The sequence below is a fragment of the Octopus sinensis genome, linkage group LG15, assembly GCF_006345805.1.
Source record: "Octopus sinensis linkage group LG15, ASM634580v1, whole genome shotgun sequence".
Classification (NCBI taxonomy): domain Eukaryota; kingdom Metazoa; phylum Mollusca; class Cephalopoda; order Octopoda; family Octopodidae; genus Octopus; species Octopus sinensis.
Window position 1 is genome coordinate 62,183,994 of NC_043011.1, and position 21,573 is coordinate 62,205,566.

At 40.3% G+C, this 21,573-nt stretch overlaps 1 protein-coding gene across 3 annotated transcripts; it reads right to left on the reverse strand.

Annotated features, from left to right (window-relative positions):
- Nucleotides 1-551: 551 nt before the first annotated feature.
- On the reverse strand, nt 552-20,928 carry LOC115219856 (corepressor interacting with RBPJ 1). 3 transcript variants are annotated; one of them, XM_036509798.1, is made up of 10 exons: nt 20,588-20,928; nt 17,379-17,473; nt 15,183-15,261; nt 13,399-13,463; nt 11,214-11,365; nt 7,309-7,394; nt 5,205-5,290; nt 3,626-3,717; nt 1,541-2,104; nt 552-1,480 (listed from the first exon to the last, which is right to left on the reverse strand). In XM_036509798.1, the coding sequence occupies exons 1-10, from the start codon at nt 20,657-20,659 to the stop codon at nt 1,122-1,124; spliced, it is 1,650 nt and encodes a 549-aa protein (XP_036365691.1). In that variant the 5' UTR covers nt 20,660-20,928; the 3' UTR covers nt 552-1,121. The 3 variants fall into 3 exon arrangements, with proteins under 3 accessions (XP_036365691.1, XP_036365692.1, XP_029646007.1); XM_036509799.1 differs by having other exon boundaries at nt 552-1,308; nt 1,447-2,104; XM_029790147.2 differs by having other exon boundaries at nt 552-2,104; nt 20,588-20,927.
- Nucleotides 20,929-21,573: the final 645 nt, after the last annotated feature.

Here is a 21,573-nt window from a genome sequence, read left to right on the forward strand (position 1 = left end):
GGGTTGATGTAATCGACTGACAGCCTGCCCCCAACACTATATTTCAGGGCAGGGGCCTATAGTATTATTATTATTATCCTCATTATGTATTCACTGAGGTTAACTTTAACTTGTATTACCATAGCAGACTCACTCACTATACATATATGTATATATATATCATATATTATATATATATATATGTATATACGGGGCAAATAGTTTGCAAAGATATCATTGACTGGTATTATCTAGTGTAACAAATTTAAAAATGATAATAACAGAATCAATAAAAAAAATAGCATTAAATAGCTGAAAGGTTAAGATTAATCAAAGGACATGTTAAGTATAAATACGTATAAATATATATGTACTGTTGTCTGGGGAGAGTCATTTTCTTTTTGTGTCTTACAATTTAATACGCTCACATATATATACGCCTATCAATATATATATATATATATATATATAGATAGATAGAGAGACAGATAGGTAGATAGACAGACAGACAGATGGATAGATAGATAGATGCATATAAAATATTAATCAAAAATTGAAGTGAATTTATATTCTTATAATATATTTTAGTTGCAATCCTTTACATTCTGTGTTCAAATCCCAGCAAAGCAGAGGTGACTGACTTCACCCTTTGTCTGTCTAAAGCATTCTTGTAAGTTTGAGCTGAATCTCCAAGGTTGTTTTACAGTTTTTTTTTCTCTTTTAGTAAGTCCTTGTTTAGTAAGTTCTGAGTAATAAAACTTTCCATTCATAATTCCCAAGTGACTTTGGTGAGTGGAAAGAAAAAAAAAACACACACTGTAAGAAAGTGTATCAAATATGATGTTATGGGATGCCTGAGAAAATATGTTCCGTGTATCAAAAATACAAGATATGACACAGGCAAATGTGCAATAAACTATACTCTTCCCCCTCCAAAATATACAACTGTGGGTTGTTAATTTGAGATATTTATTATTATTAATTACTGTTAATTACACAATATCTAAATATTTTCACTCAATTATCTAGAGTAACTTTGATAAAACCCTCTTCAAGTACAATTCTTCAGAGGGACAGAGAGATAATGATGACGATGATGGTGATGATGACAATGGCCATTCCTGCTCATTAGACACCAAAAATCATTTCCTCATCCCCTGGGACGTCCCAGAGTAACTCTTATAGTTTCTCTGTCGGTCTTGGTAATAATCCCCTTCTCTAGACCGACTCCTCTGCCTGCTCCTCTCACTGTACTCATTTCTCTGTCTGTTACTCCTCTCATTAGATCTACTCCTCTTCCTATTCCTCTCGTTAGATCTACTTCTCTGCCTCTCCTTCCCATTAGATATGCGCCTTTCATGAGACACATTCCTCTGCCTCCTCCTCTCATTAGATCTGCTCCTATTACTGTTCCTTTCATTGGATCCACTCCTCTTACTACGCCTCTCATTAGATCTGCTTCTTTGCCTATTCCTCTCATTAGATCTACTCCTCTTACTATTTCTTTCTTTAGAAATACTCCTCTGCCTACTCCTCTCATGAGATCTGCTCCTCTTGCTATTCCTCTCCTTAGAGACACTCCTCTGCCTATTCCTTTCATTAGACCTACTCCTCTGCCTATTCCCCTCCTTAGCTTTACCGCTCTGTTTCTTCTTGCTGCTGCCATCACTGGAATCACTACTCTGCCCACTCCTCACACTGGACACGCTACTCTGCCTGCTCCTTTCACTCGACTCACTACTCTGCCCGCTACTCTCACTCGACTGCCTCCTTCTGCGCACTCTCTGAGCCTGAGCCTTTGTCTCACCACCACCACCACCACCACTACTACTACAGCTGCTACTACGGCTGTGATGTCTCGCATCTCTCCGTTGCACTCGATCTTTGATTTCTCTGCCGCGTGCTTTCGAGTGAGTCCTTTTCGAGTCAAACTGCTCCTTGCCCATGCTGCCGGAGGTCCCAGGATGGCAATCATAAGAAGAATTCTTTGAAGCAGAGTCCTTCTCTTTAGTTCTCCCATTCTTGCCGCCAGTTGAGTGTTTTCTGCTCGATTCTTTGCTGTGTTTGTTGGATTTGTCTTTCTCAGAATGGCTCACTCTCTTGTGGCAACTGGAATCCTTCTCTTCTGCAAAATACAACAATAAATAAATAAATAAAAATACCAAAAAAAAAAGAGAAAAAGTAAAAAAGAAACAGTTATTTTTCTATGAAGAGCACAAAGCCAGTAATTTCAGGGAAAGGGGTCAAGTTGATTTCATCACCCCCAGTACTCAGCTGGTATTTATTTTATCAACCCTGGGAAGAATGAAGGGCAAAGCTGGCCTTGATGGATTTGTATAAGGAACCCCTTTTTTTTCAAAAATTAGGTTAAAAAAAATGGGAGTTTCCTGTACACAGATAGTATTATAATCCCTTACACAACCTTTCTCCCAAATTTTAAGTCCCCCAAAATTAGGGGTTTCCTTATAGATGTTAAAATATGGTGGATTGTAAAGACAAGATGAAATGCTGCCAAGCGTTTTTCCAAGTATGCAATCGATTCTGCCAGCTTGCCACCTTATGGGAAGTGAAATGAAGAGCTTTGCTCAAGGACAATGTGTTACCTGGTCTATGAATTGAACCTACAACTTATTTGATCATCAGTGAAATGTTCTAACCTCTAGACCATGCCGGACTTCTTGTGGTAACTGGAAGTCTTATCTTGGACCTGAATAGTAACCATGTCTATCATTGTCAGAGGGTCACAAATTTTTCAGTGCCAACTCTTTATAAGGTCAACTTTGTTGCTCATCCTTCTAAATTAAACACAGGGGTTGATGCAATCAACTTATCACCCCCACCCACCTTAAATTGTTAGTCTTGAGCCATAATTATATAAGTAACAGAGTCAGTTTAGTTGACTAATCCTCATCCAGATGGCTGGTCTTATGCTTAAATCAGGAAATATAATTATGGTGGCTGATGACAGTACCACCTGATTGGCACCTGTGCTGGTGGCACATAAAATGCACCATTCGAGCATGGTCGATGCCAATGCTGCCTGACTGGCCCTCATGCTGGTGGTACATAAGAATCGCCAATCAAGTTTGGTCAATGCCAGTGCAGCCTGATTGGCCATTGTGCTGGTGGCATATAAAAAGCACCGTTCAAGTGTGGTTGATGCCAGTGCCGCCTGACTGGCCCTCATGCTGGTGGCATGTAAAAAGCATCCACTACATTCTTGGAGTGGCTGGTGTTAGGAAGGGCATCCAGCTGTAGAAACTTTGCCAGATTGGATTGGGACCTGGTGCAGCTTTCTGGCTTGCCAGACCTCAGTCAAACCGTCCAACCCATGCCAGCATGGAAAGTCGACATTAAGCGACTATGATGATGATGATGATGATGACTGGCAGTTTTAAAGGTCAGGCAGAGCTGATTGCATCAACTAAATTCTTACTTACATTTAAAATTAATTGAAAGAAACACAGAGCATCTCAATAGAAATATGGTAATGAAAGGGTTAAAGAGAGGGGTCTATCCCAGTAATTGAATGGTACCTCTTTTGACTGATGAAAGGCAGCTTGTCTTAGATTCTACAGAATGGATGCAAGCTTTGCGATGAGCTTTATAAAAACATACAAAACACATTAATAACGAATGAACTTACCAGTTTTCTCATGGTGTTTGGAGTGTTTGTGTTTCTTTGACTTCTTTTTTTTCTTCTTTGGTGATTCCTTCGTCCTGAGCACCAAAAGCTTCCTACAAATGCAAACAAACATTAGCAAAATAAGAATTACCAGCCCCCCCCCCATCACAACCAGTATCCTCACCATCTCCACCACCACCACCACCACTACCATCATCATCATCATCGTCAATCATTGTTTTAATGTCCACCTTTCCATGCTTGTATGAGGTGGAAGAAATTTGTTGTGACTGGATGCCCTTCCTGTTGCCAACACTCCCCCATTTCTAAGTAAAGTAATGTTTCCCCATGACCAGACATGTTTTTATGGAAGACTGGAAATGAAGGCCACTGGCTTGTACGACAGTGTCACTTGCTTATGACTATCAGTCGATGTCAAAGCAGGAAGACAGTAACTCACACACACACAAACATGATGGGCTTCTTTACAGTTTCTGTGTACCAAATCCACCCACAAGGTCTTGGCTGACCTGGGACTATAGAAGGAGGCAATGTGCCAAGCAGTGGGACTGAACCTGAAACTATGTGGTTGGGAAAAGCAAACTTCTCACCACACACCATCATCATCATCGTTTAGTGTCCACTTTCCATGCTGGCATGGGTTGGACGCTTTGACTGAAAACTGGTAAGCCAGGGAGCTGCACCAAGTTCCAATCTGATTTGGTAAGGTTTCTATGACTGGAGGTCCTACCTAATGCCAACCACTCCAAGAGTGTAGAGGGTGCTTTTCCCATACCATTGGCACGGGTGCTATTCATGTGACACCGGCATCAGCCATGACTACAATCCCACTTCGAACCTGGGTTCTCATCTCTAAGGTATTTTTCAATGTTATTATTATTATTATTATTATTATTATTCAAGTCACTGCCTGGAATCGAACTCAGAATCTTGTGGTTAGTAGCCTGCGCTCTTAACCACGGGCATATGTTGGATTCCAGACAGTGACCTGAACAGCAACAAAAACAGCGATGACGACGACGCCGGTGGTGAAAAATACCTTAGGAATGAGAACCCAGGTTCAAAATTTCCCTAAGACACCTGATGAAAGCTGGAGGGTATATCAGCCGAAACATTGTGTTAACAACAAACAAGATGAGGACAAATATCCATCAATTGCAAATAATGTAATTAAATTATAAATTGTGTAAAAAAAATTGTTAAAGTATTTCGCGTATTGCAGATAAATTTTAACGGAATCTTCTTTGGACCCCACCCACCAAGGGTCATACTGATTTTGATTGGGACCCCTTGATGTAGAGGGAATGATTTGGTATCATCTGGACCCTACTTTCATATTATACTTGTCCCTTGAGTATATATTACAGGACTCATTTTATAAGCCGAATTGAGGGTGCTGGACCCCTCATGGATAATGAAAGAATGTGACGTGTGTAGAAATGCCCTGATGATAGTGACCAAAGGCAATAAGACATGTCAGCACGGAAAGGAGAATCTGATGTGAAAAAGGTGAATAGAAGGCAAGAATGCATGAATGAAGACATTGGTGTAGGAGTTGTGAAGCGATGTAGAGACTTACTTCAGGAGTTTCTTCTTTTGATGCGGAGTTAAAGACTTGAGGAACTTCACTTCTTCGTCTTCATCATCTTTTACTTCGACATCTTTCTGTGAATAAAAACCAGATAAAGGGTGAAACGAAATTCATTAATAATGATCATAAATTTTCGGCTAAGTTCACATGCTGTGATGAAATGTGAGAAGAAGGCACTGATGGGTCTGAGCAACACTCGTCTTTGAAATGATGAGGGTAATAAGGAAAGGTAAAGGGAGAGGTTTTAGAAACATCAGAAGTAAAGGCATGGTTAAGAAGCTCCCTTGGCAATCATGTGATCTCAGGTTAAGTCGTAATGCACATCACTTTGGACAAGGGTCCTTTGGTATGGCCCTGGGATCATCAAAGTCTTGTGAATAAATTTGGTAGAATAAAACTAAAAAAAAAGTGCCTTACTCTGCCGACCTGGACTGGAGCTAAAAGGATTTGAACTCAGGATGTAATGAGATGTGACCAAAAGTCACAGGATATTTTGTCGGATGCTCCACCAATTCTACCATACACCAATATGGTGGAATTGATAGACTAATGTTGTCTTGACACAATTGGCTGAGAGGCCAAGAATATGTTGAGGAGAGAATTCAACTGTTTGATCAGCTCAAAGTCAATCCTGCTAAAAGGCACCTATAATCAAAGACGTTCCAACCATGACCAAACCATCTTTTTTTTCAAATATACTGAATTATTGAACCAAGGAACACATTATTCAAAAGAATATGTGTGTGTGTTACCATCTCCTTGCCTTACCTTTGAGTAACAGTTGTAAACAAGTGCCACTGTTATACAAGCAGGCGTCATTCATTTCCAATATGCTGTGATGATATATATCTGGCCATGAAGAAATATTACTTCGTTTGGAAACAGGTGAGGGTTGGTGACAGAAAGGGCATCCACCTGTAGAATATCCAGCCACAACAAATTTCATCCAAGCATGGAACAGTGGATCGGTGGCATGTAAAAAGCACCATCCGAACGTGGCCGATGCCAGTGCCGCCTTGACTGGCTTTTGTGCCGGTGGCACTTAAAAAGCACCAACTGATTGTGGCTGTTGCCAGCCTCCCTTGGCACCTGTGCTGGTGGCACGTAAAAAGCACCCACTACACTCACGGAGTGGCTGGCATTAGGAAGGGCATCCAGCTGTAGAAACACTGCCAGATCAGACTGGAACTTGGTGCAGCCTCTAAGCTTCCCAGACCCCGGTCGAACCATCCAACCCGTGCTAGCACAGAAAACGGACATTAAACGATGATGATGATGATTTTTTTGTTTACTGACGGTAATTGGCTATGTCCTAATAGATGATGGCCATGCAGAGAAGGTGGGTAGCTCTTAAAAATTATTTAGGCAGGAGGGAACAAAGTGCTCATGACCCTTTACAGAGTCCCTGAGATTGATGGGAGCGAAGGAAAGGAAGTTAACTCACAGCCAGAGACTTGCTTAAATGCTTGTGATGGGGAGGCTCTAGAAGCATCCAAAGTGCCAAGTGGTGGTCATGTGAAAACAAGTGGTTTAGCACCACCAGTCACACAGAGAGGCCAGGATGGGATCTGAACTCAGAAACCATAGAACTGGAACAAGTACCACAATGCACCTGGCCCAATATTCTTACAGCTCTACCAATCCACCTTCCTAGCTTTTTATTGGCCCTGTAAGGATGAAGGGCAAAGTCAACCTAACCAGCATTTGAACTCGTAGTGCAGAGAGTTGTCAGTTTATCAATTAAGAGCCTGTGTACAGCAGTGAACATGAAATTCGTTATTGTACAGGAAGAGGAGGAGTGTGTGTGGGGGAGGTATATAACCAAACCCTGGGGCACACCACAACATGTGTGGATGCCCTTGGACATTTGGTTAGATGGCTGGATGCCCTTCTTGATGGAAGCCCTTACTTGTTTCCAAATGAAATAATAATCTTCTATTCTACAGAAGAACAAAGAGCCCCAAACATGGTAATTCAGAGAATTGGAGACAAAAAGACACCTTTTGGATGAGACTTTCGTATCGGAAGGCTACACAGCATCAAAAGAAGCTTGGAGGAGGCAGTGACATGAAGAAATCAATTAATTAATTACCTCATCAATCAACCTTCCCATGATGTTTTTTTTCAATACCAAACCATCTTCATGCATACTTTCCATGAGAGAAGAATCGTTCCGGGCTGCAAAAAAAAAAAAATGAAAAATAAAATAAATAAATAAAAAATCTTAAAAAGTACATAAGCAATTAATGCGTTTGGATTAGGCAAATGAATTGCTACTTAAGTAATGAGTGGTGGGCATGGCTGTGTGGCTAAGAAGTTCCCATTGCAACCATGTAGTCTCATGTACAGTGTGCCTGTATGGTATGTTGGGGACTGGGGGGGGGGAGGGGCAGATTGCTCAAGCCAGCTTTGCACTGTCGTGATCAATGTTTTGTATGTGGAAATGGTAGACGGAAACTGTGTGGAAGTCCATCACGTGCGTGTGTGTGTGATCATTTAATGTCTGTTTTCCATGCTGGCATGGGTTGGATGCTTTGAAAGAATCCAGGGAGCCACAGGGCCACATCATGCTCCATGTCAGCTTTGGCATGGTTTCTCCAACCAGAGATGTCTTTCCCAAACACCAACCACTTTACAGAGTGTAATGGGGTACCTTTTATGTGGCACCACCACCACTGCGATTGCCATACACCTTGCAAGACTAAAATCCTCTTTGAGTGGGAGCTGCGGACAGGGGAAGGCAGCTTCATGCTGAGAGACGAGGAGTTAAAGTATGCAAAAGATGCAAGAACACAAGAGATTTCTTGTAGAGGAGCTACATGGCTGCTCACATCATAAAAGAATGGGTGGGAGTAACCAGGGTGGAGCTGGATAGGGAAATAAAATATTGGTGATGAAGTGTTGGGGTCTCTTTATAAAACCTTTCATTACTGTATTTCTATTGAGATGCTCTGTGTTTCTTTCAATTAATTTTAAATATAACAAAGAATTTAGTAAAATAACTTAGTTATCCTTAAGCTAGTGTTAGGAACATAAATTGTGACTAAGGTTTGGTGGAAGATTTTAATTCAGAACTTATGAAAACAAGACTCTTGCACTACAGAGCCAGAGGCGGTTTCAGGTGGGTTGGTATCGAAAGGGTTAAAAGCTTTGCCTGTTGTGTATCACATAAGATACAGAAAACCTATTTCTCTGGGACCTATTCATCATATATGATACACATTCCCAATGTTTTTCAACCTTCTGAGTAACTTGGAACTTATGAAATAATAGCTTTTTGTTAGTCAGAACATTTGTAGCAAAGGGCAACCAAAAGGTCTGAAATCATGAATGGACGTTTAGGACAAACCTGTGGAAATGCGTTGGGCAGGCAAAGGGTTAAGTGAAAAACCCCTCGAAAGAGGGAAGAGAAAGAGCATCTGTTGATTCATCAAGATTAGGAAAAAGTTACTTCCCTTTAGACGAGAAACGTAAATCTCAATCGTTTGATGAACATAAATCAGTGAAGTGAACACGGAATTTGGTCAGTGAACAGGTTGCGGTTTCAAAGCAATGAAAATATTTTGACAAATTAAATTTAAATGGCTCATAAACACCTTCCCCGTTGCAATTGTTATAAAGCAGACACAGATGGAAATAAATTCCATCGGTTGAGATGATGTAAATAAAAAAGCCCTTCGTTGTAATGCCCCAGTATGGCCATATTCCAAAGATTAAAACCATTAAAACTGGCATGGCTGGGTGTTTGTGAAAACCGCTTTCTAACAAAGTGTCTTCTACTAACTAGAGGGGGGCCCTGGGTTGACCAGAGCCTTGGAAGTGCATTTAGAAACCCATCATGTGTGTGTGCATGTGTGTGTACATAATGTCTCAGTATACAAGTTAATTTGTTTCTGGAGATTGCTCGTAATGCAAAAACTCGTAAAGCAGGGCAATAATTTCCCACAGTAGACAACGTTATAAATCATATTTCATTCCCAGAAAAATATCTTATCCATAAAATTTATGATATTCGTAAATAAATGGCAATAAAACAAAAGTAGAATGTAAAGAATATTTTATGTAAAGTAAAAACAATGTCAAAATCATTTATAATAAAGAATATTATTATTATAATCATAAGCTGGCCTTTGTGCCGATGGCACGTTAAACACACCATTTGAGCGTGATTGATACCAGTGTCGCCTTACTAGCACTTGTGCTGGTGGCATGTGAAACATTCAAGCGAGGTTGTTGCCAGTGCTGCTGGACTGGCTCTTGTGCAGGTAGCACATAAAAAGCACCATTTGGGTGTGACCGTTGCCAGCCCCACCAAATAGGCCCTCGTGCCGGTGGCATGTAAAAAGCACCCACAACACTCTCGGAGTGGTTGGCGTTAGGAAGGGCATCCAGCTGTAGAAACTCTGCCAGATCAGATTGGAGTCTGGTTCGCCAGACCTTAGTCAAATCGTCCAACCCATGCTAGCATGGAAAGCGGACGTTAAACAATGATGATGATGATGACGATGATGATTTTCTGAATCACTTTCACTAGCACTGGACATGTGCACACCATCACATATAGACTTGATCGCCAATTCACAAGCACTCATAGACAGACACGTAGGTTTCTTTTTGAAAACCAAGTCTAGAGTTGTTTGCTAAGAAGAAGAATTTTATTTGCTCTCTATAAATTTCTTGGTAACATGCAGAAGCATTTGATATGGTAGGAGTAACTTTTGCACTTTGTTCAAAAATCTGGATCTTATGCTTGAAAAATTCCAGTTCACCATTACGAAAATGAGGGGAAAACTAAAAGTTGTAAAGCCAGGGTCTTGTAAAGCAGGCCCTTGTTAAGTGCTGTATTACTGTATGTGTATGTCTTTGCGTTTGTACCCTCAACACAATCTGCTTGAAGCTGGTGTCAGTTTATTTTCTTTTGTTTAGAAGCTTGCTTCCCAATCACAGGGTTCTGGGTTCCGTCCCACTGCATGGTACCTTGGGCAAGTGTCTCCTGCTACACCCTCGGGCTGACTGAAACCTTGTGAGTGGATTTGGTCGACAGAAACTGAGAGAAGCCCATTGCATATATATATATATATATGTAATATATATATATACGCACACATATATATATATATATATGTAAATATATATATATATATATATATATATATGTAAATATAGACCGGAGTAAACACATAAATGTGAAACAAGGTGGAAAAAAGAGTACTCAAATACCAGTGGTATTCATACGTCTGTATATGTATGTATGGCGTTTACGCGCATCCTTTTGTGTATGTTGATATATATATGTGGATTTTAATATAAATATGTATTGCAGTATTTATAACAGGTTTAATTTCTATGCATTAATTTGTACTGTCTTCATTAACGGCAATAGGTTTTTTCCTCGGTTTTTTCCTCGGATTTTATAATTTTTATAATTTTTATAAGTTTTTTTATATATATATACATATATTTTTGACCTTTTTGTTTATCGCTCGAAGATTGACCGTTTTTTTCTAAAGGGCCAATCAAACAAGTCCATTTCTTTTTAAAGGTGTAGCGTTTGTAAGAGTATAGATTGAATTAATATATGTTCCATTCTAGCAAAAACTGTCTGATGAACGGCAACGAGAAACTCAGAGTAACAGATTTTGTTGAATTTTCTGCTGCTTAAAATAAAGTATATGTAAATATATATATATACACACACATATATATATATATATGTAAATATATATATATACATATATATATGTCTGTGTATCTTTGTGTCTGTGTTTGTTCCGCCACCATCGCTTGACAACTGATGTTGGTATGTTTACGTCCCCATAACTTAACAGTCTAACAAAAGAGACTGATAAAATAGGTAACAAGACTTAAAGAGGTAGGTACTGAAGTTGATTTCCTCAACTTACCCATTTGAAGGCAGTGCCCCAGAATGGCCGCAGTCCAATGAGCAAAACAAGCAAAAAAGACAGAAAGCTATCAACACTGTTGTGTTGTACTTACACTGAGTTGGTTCAGCCGTCAGGCTCTTCCCATAAAGGGGGCAGATTTTATCTGTGTTGACATGGCCCCATTCGCGGCACTTGATACAGCGCACGTTCCTGACTTCAATTCCGAACGGTTGGTCACGAATGGTGTCATCGTTTTTGGCATAGCTGCAATATAAAAGCATCATCATCATCATTATCCTCATCACCACCACCACCACCTCCATCACTACCATCCTCGTCACCCAACCATCATATTCAAGAATAACGTCAGCATGCGCAAATAAGGGTTCCAAATTTTGGCACAAGGCCGGCATGTTCGGAGGAGGGGGGGTCAAGTCAATTACATTGAAACACCCTGTCCCCTCCTCCCATTGCTTGGCTGGTACTTATTTCATCAACCCCAAAAGGACAGATGGTGAAGTCAACCTCCATGAAATTTGAACTCAGGTTATTTAGAACCAAATGAAATACTACTAGACATTTTATCAGATTTGCTAACGATTTTACCAGCTCATCACCTTATCAACACAAGGAAAATATTTATCAAATACCACCTGTTTCCAAGGAAATACTTGCTCATGGACACACAAGTTCTCACAGAATATTGGAAATGAATGATATTTCTTGTAGGACTGAAAGCAATTTTACAATTATTTTCCAAAGTCAAGACAAGACACAAAAACACACACACCTCTCTCTTCCTCTCGCTCTCAATACACATATGACAGGCTTCTTTCAATTTCTGTTAACCTAATTCCCTCAGACGGTCCAGGGCTGCAGTGAAAGACACTTGCCTAAGGTGTCATGCAGTGGGGTTGAACCAGGAACCAAGAGGTTGGGAACTAAACTTCTTACCACACAGCCATGCCAATGTCCAACATATGCATTTTGCATCATCATCATCATCATCATCATCATTTAACGTCTGTTGTCCGTACTGGCGTAGGTTGGATGGTTTGACTGGGTTGGCATGCTGGAAGGCTGCACCAGACTCCAGTCTGATTTGGCATGGTTTTCTATGGCTGGATGCCCTTCCTAATGCAGACCACTCCGAGAGTGTAATGGGTGCTTTACATGCCATTTGTGTGACACAGGGGTGAGTTTACATGCCACCAGCAAGGGCGCCAACTTGTGTGACATCGGTAGCCGCCACAACGGTGATTTTGCTTGACCTGATGGGCCATCATCTCAAGCACGACATAATACCAAAAGTCTTGGTCATTGCTTCCATGAAGCCCAACACTCTACAAGGAACTCAGCCACTTTGCCTCCATGAGTATTATAAAAACACACATGTTTATATATTCAATAAACAACGCTAATCATTAGGCCATGTACGTTCAGAAAATATAACATCTCTTCTTGAGTATATATAATCTTTTCTACTCTAGGCATAAGACCCAAAATTTTTGGGGAGGGGAGCAGTCGATTAGATCAACCCTAGTATGCAACTGGTATTTAATTTATCAAGCCCAAAAGGATGAAAGGCAAAGTCGACCTCGGCAGAATTTGAACTCAGAACACAAAGACAGATGAAATACCTATTTCTTTACTACACACAGGGGGCTAAACACAGAGGACAAACAAGGACAGACCAACAGATTAAGCCGATTACATTGACCCCAGTGCATAACTGGTACTTATTTAATCGACCCTGAAAGGATGAAAGGCAAAGTCGACCTCGGCAGAATTTGAACTCAGAACATAGCGGCAGACGAAATACCGCTAAGCATTTCACCCAGCATACTAACATTTCTGCCAGCTCACTGCCTTAATATATATATATAATACACACACACACATCATCATCACCTAACATCCATTTTCCATATTGACATGGGTTGGATGGTTTGTCAGGAGCTGGCAAGCCAGGGTGTTGCACCAGGCTCCAACTGCATGCTTTAACATGGTTTCTGCACCCTGATGACCATCCTAATGCCAACCACTCTACAGAGTGCACAGGGTGTTTTGTATGTGGCACTAGCACCAAGCACAGGTGCTTTGTCTCCATGACACCAGCATGGGTGCTGTCCATGCGGCACCAGCCTGGGTGCTTCGTATGTAGCAACAGCAGCAGTGTTGTTAATGTGGTACGAGCACCCGGAAGCTTGCAAGAGAAAAACCTTTGAAGTGAGAGATTAGAGTAGGACAGAGGGACAACACAGGTTGACATATTTGAAATCTGTAACAATACTTACGCTTCTCTGGGTGCATTATATTTCCTCTGCCATTCAAATTTATATTCCTGGTCAGTTTCTTCATTCTTGAAAAACAGAAATATTTAACAGATATAACAACACAAACAACAACAATAATGGTTTCGAATTTTGGCACAAGGCCAGCAACTATAGGGGAGGGGGTAATTCTATTATTCTTTTTTATTTGTTTCAGTCATTTGACTGTGGCCATGCTGGAGCACCGCCTTCAGTGGAAGTAATCAACACCAGGGCCTATTCTTTGTAAGCCTGGTACTTATTCTATCGATCTCTTTTGCCGAACTGCTAGGTTACAGGGATGTAAACACACCAGCATCAATTGTCAGGTGATTGTGGGGAGATGAACACACACACACACACATGACGAGCTTCTTTCAGTTTCCGTCAACCAAATCCATTCACAAGGCTTTGGTTGGCCTGAGGCTATAGTAGAAGACACTTGCCCAAGGTACCATGCAGTGGGACTGAACCCGGAACCATTTGGTTGGTAAGCAAGCTACTTACCACACAGCCACTCCTGCATCAATAATATTTATTTCTTTATTGCCCACAAGGGGGCTAAACATAGAGGGGACAAACAAGGACAGACAAAGAGATTAAGTTGATTACATTGACCCCATTATGCAACTGGTACTTAATTTATAGCCCCCCCCCCTCCTCCCCGACAGAACAAAAATGTAAAGTCGACTTTGGTGGAATTTGAACTCAGAACGTAATAATAACCACAATAATTTAGTTGATTAGATTGACAATAATATTTTACAGATTCTTTATTTGATGAAACTTGAAAGGATGAAAGGCAAAACTAGCCACAAATAATAATAACCATCAGTTTTACATCTGGTTTTTCTCTGCTGGCATGGGTTAGACGTGATATTTAGAGGCTGTTCTCTTAGGGTGAAGACCCATCGAACTGCACACCATTACTGGTTTTCAAGCAAGGCACTGACTTTAAATTCATGGTTTTGCACGTCAAACTGTTGCCAGTTGTTCTGCTTCTGTGGGACATCAGCAATGGCAGCACCAGATGAGATGCAAAGCCTCCAGAATACAAACATGTATATACACACACAGACTCCCCCTCTCTCTCACACATCCTCTCACTTGCACACACACACACTCTCTCTTCTCCAAAAAAACTGATTGTGTTAAATCAAGTCAAGTTCACTTCTGCTTGATTTAAACATTCTATATAAAGGGATGTAACTAGGTTTAATATGTGACTATTGTCTCTTTTCTGCTCTAGGCACAAGGGGGAGTGGGCCAGTCAATTAGATTGAACCCAGTACGCAGCTGGTACTTAATTTATCAACCCCGAAAGGATGAAAGGCAAAGTCGACCTTGGCAGAATTTGAACTCAGAACGTAAAGACAGACGAAATACTGGGAAGCATTTTGCCCCGTGTGCTAACGTTTCTTATTTCTTAGACACAGAGAGGACAAACAAGGACAGACAAACGGACTAAGTCGATTATATCGACCCCAGTGCATAACTGGTACTTATTTATATATATATACACACACACATACAATAAAAATAGGTGATTTCTAGAAAATTGTTTGCTTTCTGTCTTTGTTGCCATAGCAATCTCCTAAGAGAGAAATAAACAACATTCTTGTCTCAGTTAAGTATCACCATTATTTTAAAATTCTATGAAAATCCTGTCTGAAATAATGAAGATTTCTAGCAGCTGAGGGCAGTAGAAAAGGGGAAGATGAGAGGACATAAGTAGTGTTGTCGGGGCACAGAAAGAGAATTATGCTTACCTCCTTCTTCTTAAACCCTGGTGGAGCATCATACATGAAACTGAGGCCGACTTTAGCTTTCTCGTCACCAAGTAAAGCCCTGCAGGAGAGAAGAGAATTGATTAGAAAAAGCTCATTGTATTTTCAAGCATATCATCATCATCGTTTAACATCCGTTTTCCATGCTGGCATGGGTTGGACGGTTTGACTGAGGACAGGAGAGCCAGTAGCTGCACCAGGCCCAGTCTGATCTGGTAGAGTTTCTACTGCTGGATGCCCTTCTCAACACCAACCATTTCGAGAGTGTAGTGGGTGCTTTTTACATGTGCCTCTGGCATCAACCACATTCGGATGGCGCTTTTTATGTGCCACCAGCATGGGGATCCAGTCAGACAGCATTAGCATCCACCACGATTACGATTTCACTTGACTCAACAGGCCTTCTCAAGCACAGCATATCACCCGATGATTCAAGGGTACTTTTAAATGAGCTGGTTATGCGATACTGTTTCAAGCACAGATCTATATTTAAGAGATGAGGAATTATGTACATTTACATTTGATGGATATTTGTCCTCATCTTGTTTGTTGTTAACACAACATTTCGGCTGATATACCCTCCAGCCTTCATCAGGTGTCTTCGTGAAATTTCGAACCTGGGTTCTCATTCCTAAGGTATTTTTCGATGTTGTTATTATTATCATCATCATTATCATTATTCAGGTCACTGCCTGGAATCGAACTTGGAATCTTGGGGTTAGTAGCCCGTGCTCTTAACCACTATGCCATATGCCTATTGGCATATGGTGTAGTGACCTGAATAATAATAATAACAAGGTCGAAAAATACCTTAGGAATGAGAACCCAGGTTCGAAATTTCCCCAAGACACCTGATGAAGGCTGGAGGGTATATCAGCTGAAATATTGTGTTGATAACAAACAAGATGAGGACAAATATATGTCAAAAGTAAATAACGTTTCAAGCACAGTTGAATTTTTCAGACCCAAATTAATAGGGCAAAAAAAAAAAAAAAGGTAGGGGTCAAGTTATTTTCTAAAACAACATTGGAGTACCAAAAATACCAAATGAGATGCAACAGGAATTGGAGAGAGAGAGTGATGCAGTTTGAATGTTTATTACATTAACACGTCAAAATCAAGTTCGATGACTGGCGTCCGTGCTAGTAGGATGCAAAGAGCACCATACGGGTGTGATCATTGACAGAGTGGCTAACTGGCTTTAGTGCCAGTGGAACTTAAAAGGCACCATTCAAGCGTGATCGTTACCAGCGTCACCTTACTGGCACTCGATCCCCGTGTGGGATATTAAGAGTAGGGTATTAAGTAGGGTATTAAGAGTACCATCCGAGCGTGATCGTTGCCAGAGCGGCTATCTGGCCTCTGTGCCAGTGGCATGTAAAAGACACCATCTGAGCCTTACTGGCACCTGTGCTGATGGCACGTAAAAGCACCCACTACACTCTCGGAGTGGTTGGCATTAGGAAGGGCATCCAGCTGTAGAAACTCTGCCGGATCAAGATTGAAGCCTGGTGCAGCCATCTGGTTTGCCAGTCCTCAGTCAAACCGTCCAACCCATGCTGGCATGGAAAGCGAACATTAAACGATGTTGATGATGTAAGGAAAACACAAGTGCAGCAAAAATACAGCATTATGGTTTGTAAGAGAGTAGTGTGGTAGGAATAGCAGCAATGGTGAGTGTAGTGTGGTAGCTGAGGTGATGTGAGGGGGTGGTGGATGTGGAGTAATGTGACAGCTGCAGTGGTATGGTGGTAATGGTGGTGGAGAGGGTGATGGTAGAGGGTTATTAGTAATGTGTCAGCTGTGATGGTGGTGGAGGTAGAGCCGTGCGGCTAAGTGCAGTAGTGGTAGCGGTTGTGGCGGGTGTAGTGCAGCTGTGGTGGTCAGGCAGTGGCTATACTGATGTGATGGTGGTAGTTAGGTGGTGGTGTGGTGGAAAATGTAGAAGTAGTGATGGTGATGATGCTAATGCTGATGTAGATGATGAAGATGATGGAGACAATGATTCTTTTAGTGGTTTCAATCGATGAACTGCGGCCATGCTGGAGCACTGCCTTATTCATATTTCCATTTATATATATTTTATCACTTACTTTCACAGTATTTTTTGAAGTTTTATGGCTAAAAAAAAGGTTGGCCTAGAATTGCTGATGAAGATGGAGTGAAGTAAAGTTTTACCTGTTTCCATAGAGTTCCTGTTCCTTCTGGTACTGTGCCAAGAGGTCTTCCTGTTTCTTCTTATCATACGTCGTCTTCTGTTCAGCCATCCATACCTACAAATAACAAGGATGAATGTCTAGATATACAACAATACAAAAACACTTACTGTTTGCTTTATGTCTGTCTTTATATGTTAGCATGAGTCAGATGAATACATTACTGGGGTATTGTTTTATTGCTGGATGCCCTTCCTGTTGCTAACCCTTGTTTTTCAAGAGATCTTTGATTCCACATTTTTCAAAGGCACAAAATGAGCAGAAAATTTTGTCCACCCGTCCATCTTCTCTGCTCACCATTCCTGGACGGATCACAGGTAAAGTCCCCAGATACCTCCTCCATAGGATCCCATCAGAAGCAACTGTCACTAGGCTTTCTGGCTAGATTCCCAACCATGACCAACCAAGACTATGGATATTATTCAACAACCTCTTTCATGGCGTTCCCACCACGCCTCCAGCCAGTTGGTTTGGCAGGGGACAGGACTGCAGCACCACCACCACTCATAACAAAGGAATTGTACACAAACTTACATACAGGTGTGCACCCCCCACCACCACCACCACACACATGTATATAATCGTCTATTTTTAGTTTCCATCAACCAGTTTCACTCTCAAGGCTTTGGCAGGCCCAAGGCTACAGCAGAATAATCTTGCAGGCAATTTTCATGGAGTTACCTCCCTTGCTCATTTCTTTAATTTTTGCACAATTTTTAGAGTTTTTGTCAACTAATTGCACGGATAACTCTTAGTTTACCCAAGTTTCACTATACATGTGTGTATGTGTGTGTAACTCAACTGTATTAATATAACTTTTCTTTAGAAAATTACTATTTTTTAATCTCACAAAATGTGATATTCAGCAACAATACAATGGAGTAAAGATTGTTTGCCAACATAACATGGCAGTCCTGGTTTAGTACGAATGTTGTGTCATTTAGCCCCAGGAGACATCGTCTCCCGCTGGCTATACAACATGATCTGTGTCCTTATATTTTCAAACAAGGGAATCTAGCACCCCCACTCAGCTCCAAACAATATCTGTTTATCGTGAAATAACCCGGAAATCGCGATACACAGATATTGTTCTGAGCTGAGTGGGGGTGCTAGATTCCATTGTTTGAAATTATAAGGACACAGATCGTGTCGTATGGCCAGCTGGAGACGATATCTCTTGGGGCTAAATGACAGCAACATTCGTCCTAAACCAGGACTGCCATGTTATGTTGGCAAACAATCTTTACTATAACTTTTCTTGTTTCAAACCAAACAATGGCACCAATAATATGGTCGTTGAAACTGATTGAAACACCAGCAAAATCTATTTTGAGACACCTTGGGAAACGTTGTATGGGGTCAACTATACCGTAATAGAGACAGGTTGCCGCCGGGTGGATCACCTTTAGACTAAATAAAACTCGTTTGTGTTACCTCTGCATCATTATTCAATAAAATGTGTTTATGGAGAGAATAAAAGTGAAAAACACAGGCACACTGAAAGGAGGAAGGTATCAGGTGGTCGTGGGATGCGAGCAAGGTTAACCTGCACCTAAGCAACAACAAAGAGACCACGTTAGCGAGAGATCTTCGACACCAGTGATTCCCAACCATTTTTTTAATCTATGGTCCCTGTGATTCCTACTTTACTCGGCTGGACCCTCAAACTCATTCGATATTTCAAACATCCTATAATATGTTTTTTATATTATTAGGAACTGTATTTTAAAAAAATTGTTAAAATACTTTGTGTGTTGTTGAAGTGTAAGCAATTTATTGCAGGTAAATTTTAACAAAATCTTATACGGACACCGAAGGGCCATATGAACCCCGGTTGAGGACCGTTGCTTTACGTGAACACTCGAAATACCAAATCACCAGAGATTGCCCTTGGTTCTACAATACAAACCCCACGTTTTAAAATGATCTAAAAATCTCACAATGTAATAAAGACCAAGTAATTACACTAAATAATTCGTTATTTTCAAAATTGATTGAAACAGACAGAATGTTATAAAAGGAATGAGCCAAATTCACAATTGAGATAAAAATGACAGCAGCCTCTAAATAAAGGACCAAAACCCGATCAGAAGGAAAACAAAAAAAAAAAAAACGGAAATAAGCCAAAATGAAATTGTTTCCTGATAACTTTTAACGAAATATTTTACAAATAACTTTCGCCGTAGATTAGGATTAAATCGGAATTTAATGCGAGACAAACAAACATCGGTTTGCACACACGCACATAGAAAATCACATGAGATTCCGATAAAATCGGAATCTACATAATCCGAAAGGTGTTTGTAGGAATTTTCCAAAATCTGGGAAGGAAGAAACACTTGTGGAGGAATCAATCATTGTTGAATATATTCGGAAACAACGACTTCCAATAATAAAAGAAAGGGACCACATCGGACACAACAGGCTGGAATCCCTAAAAGTCTCTAAAGATTCTAAATAAATGGTTTATTATTCATATAATATTCTATAGTACGCTAATTAACTCAGTTTAATTATCCTTAGTAAGAACAAGCTCCTTCGTTGTCTCATTATTAACCATTATTTACACATGTGGAATCCCTGAATATCTCTAAAAAGTGGTGTTTTTATTGTTTATAAAAATATACTAAGAGTACCGTAATCAACCCTGTTTGTCTTAGTTGAGGTTTATTGTTATTCCAACGACACGTGAAATCCCTGAATGTCTACAAAAATTCTAAAGATTATTGTTTTTGTGTGTGTGAAATATACTACGATCGTAATTAAGTTGGTTTATTTAATCTTAGTAATCAGTCATTAACGTAAAACGATAAATTATTCGTAAACTGAGTGAATGAATGTAGAGATGTCGTCTCTATGTGGAAGGACCCTTTAGTTTTTGGGGTTTTGTTTTTGTGCTGGAAATTGCTGTTTGATTACCATATTCAACAACTTTTAAACACGCATATAAATCGAATTAAGGTACTCGAGAACAGGGGTCCCGGTGCGCGCACTCGCGCTAGCTAGTAGTGACTAGTCGATCTTACAACGACCACCAAGCAAAGTAAATAAAACAGTAAGGATCGATTAGTCACGACTAGCTTAGCAGGGAGAAACTGGTCTCAAGAATTAATTACCTCCAATTAACTTAAATTAAATCGAATTAAAATAAAGAAAACCGCATCCACTTACCCTTTTGATGTTCTCCTTGCTTGCCGGATGGAAGAACTTTTTGGTCATATAATTATTGAACCCTTTCCCCATGTCTGCGAATGTTTCTGGGTTCTTGATTCAAGGGAAGAAGAGAAGAGACGAGTCTGGGAAATGTTTGGGAAGGAATTTATGGGATTATTGCGATGATATTTTGGCAGCGAATGTCTTTGGCAACATCGTGGAATGGAGAGAATGGAGAAAGGAGAGAGGAATCCGGAGGAAAGAAGCGACGGAAAACGGAGGAAAATCGATTGTTTTTTCCGTTTCTGTTGTAAACATAAACAAAACCAGAATGGAGTCGCAATGGAGACAGGAAGTGGATATTCACTGCGTGACTACAACTTCCTTGACGTCACTCACCATCGCCATACACACATACACACACACACACCCGTACATACACACACATACACAACACACACGTACACACACACACACACACACCACACACACATACACCACACACACATACACACACACATACACCCGTACATACACACACACATACACCACACACACATCTTCATGACGTTTATACATTATCTATCTATCTATCTATCTATCTATGTCTGTCTGTCTGTCTCTCTCTCTACCTATCTATGCATCCCTCTCTCTCTATCTCTTTCTCTCTCTCTCTGTATCTATCTCTCTGTCTATCCATCTATCTATCTATCTATCTATCTCTCTATCTCTCTATCTATCTATCTATCTATCTATTTATTTCTCTGTTTAGAAATTAAATTTCAATTTGCTATTACTTTCAAATACATACAAATTTTAAAAGAAATGTTTTCTTTTTTTGTCTTATGATTGTAGCGTAATAACTCATCAAATTATTCTATTCAACAATCAAATAAGAGAAATCTGTGATTCTGGCAATTAATAAGTCACTCTTTAGCCTTTACGTTTTCGTTTCGCTTACATTGGATATCCGAGTTTATTTTTTTATATTCCCCTCCCATCTC

What these genes read in the sequence shown, in the direction of transcription:
- LOC115219856 (XM_029790147.2), bottom strand. Translation starts at nt 20,659, where the DNA reads ATGGGGAAAGGGTTCAATAATTATATGACCAAAAAGTTCTTCCATCCG. An exon ending in GCAAGGAGAACATCAAAAGG is followed by an intron (nt 17,474 to 20,587) that starts GTAAGTGGATGC and finishes TGTTATTTGTAG; the next exon opens with GTATGGATGGCTGAACAGAA. An exon ending in TATAATGCACCCAGAGAAGC is followed by an intron (nt 11,366 to 13,398) that starts GTAAGTATTGTT and finishes TTTATATTGCAG; the next exon opens with CTATGCCAAAAACGATGACA.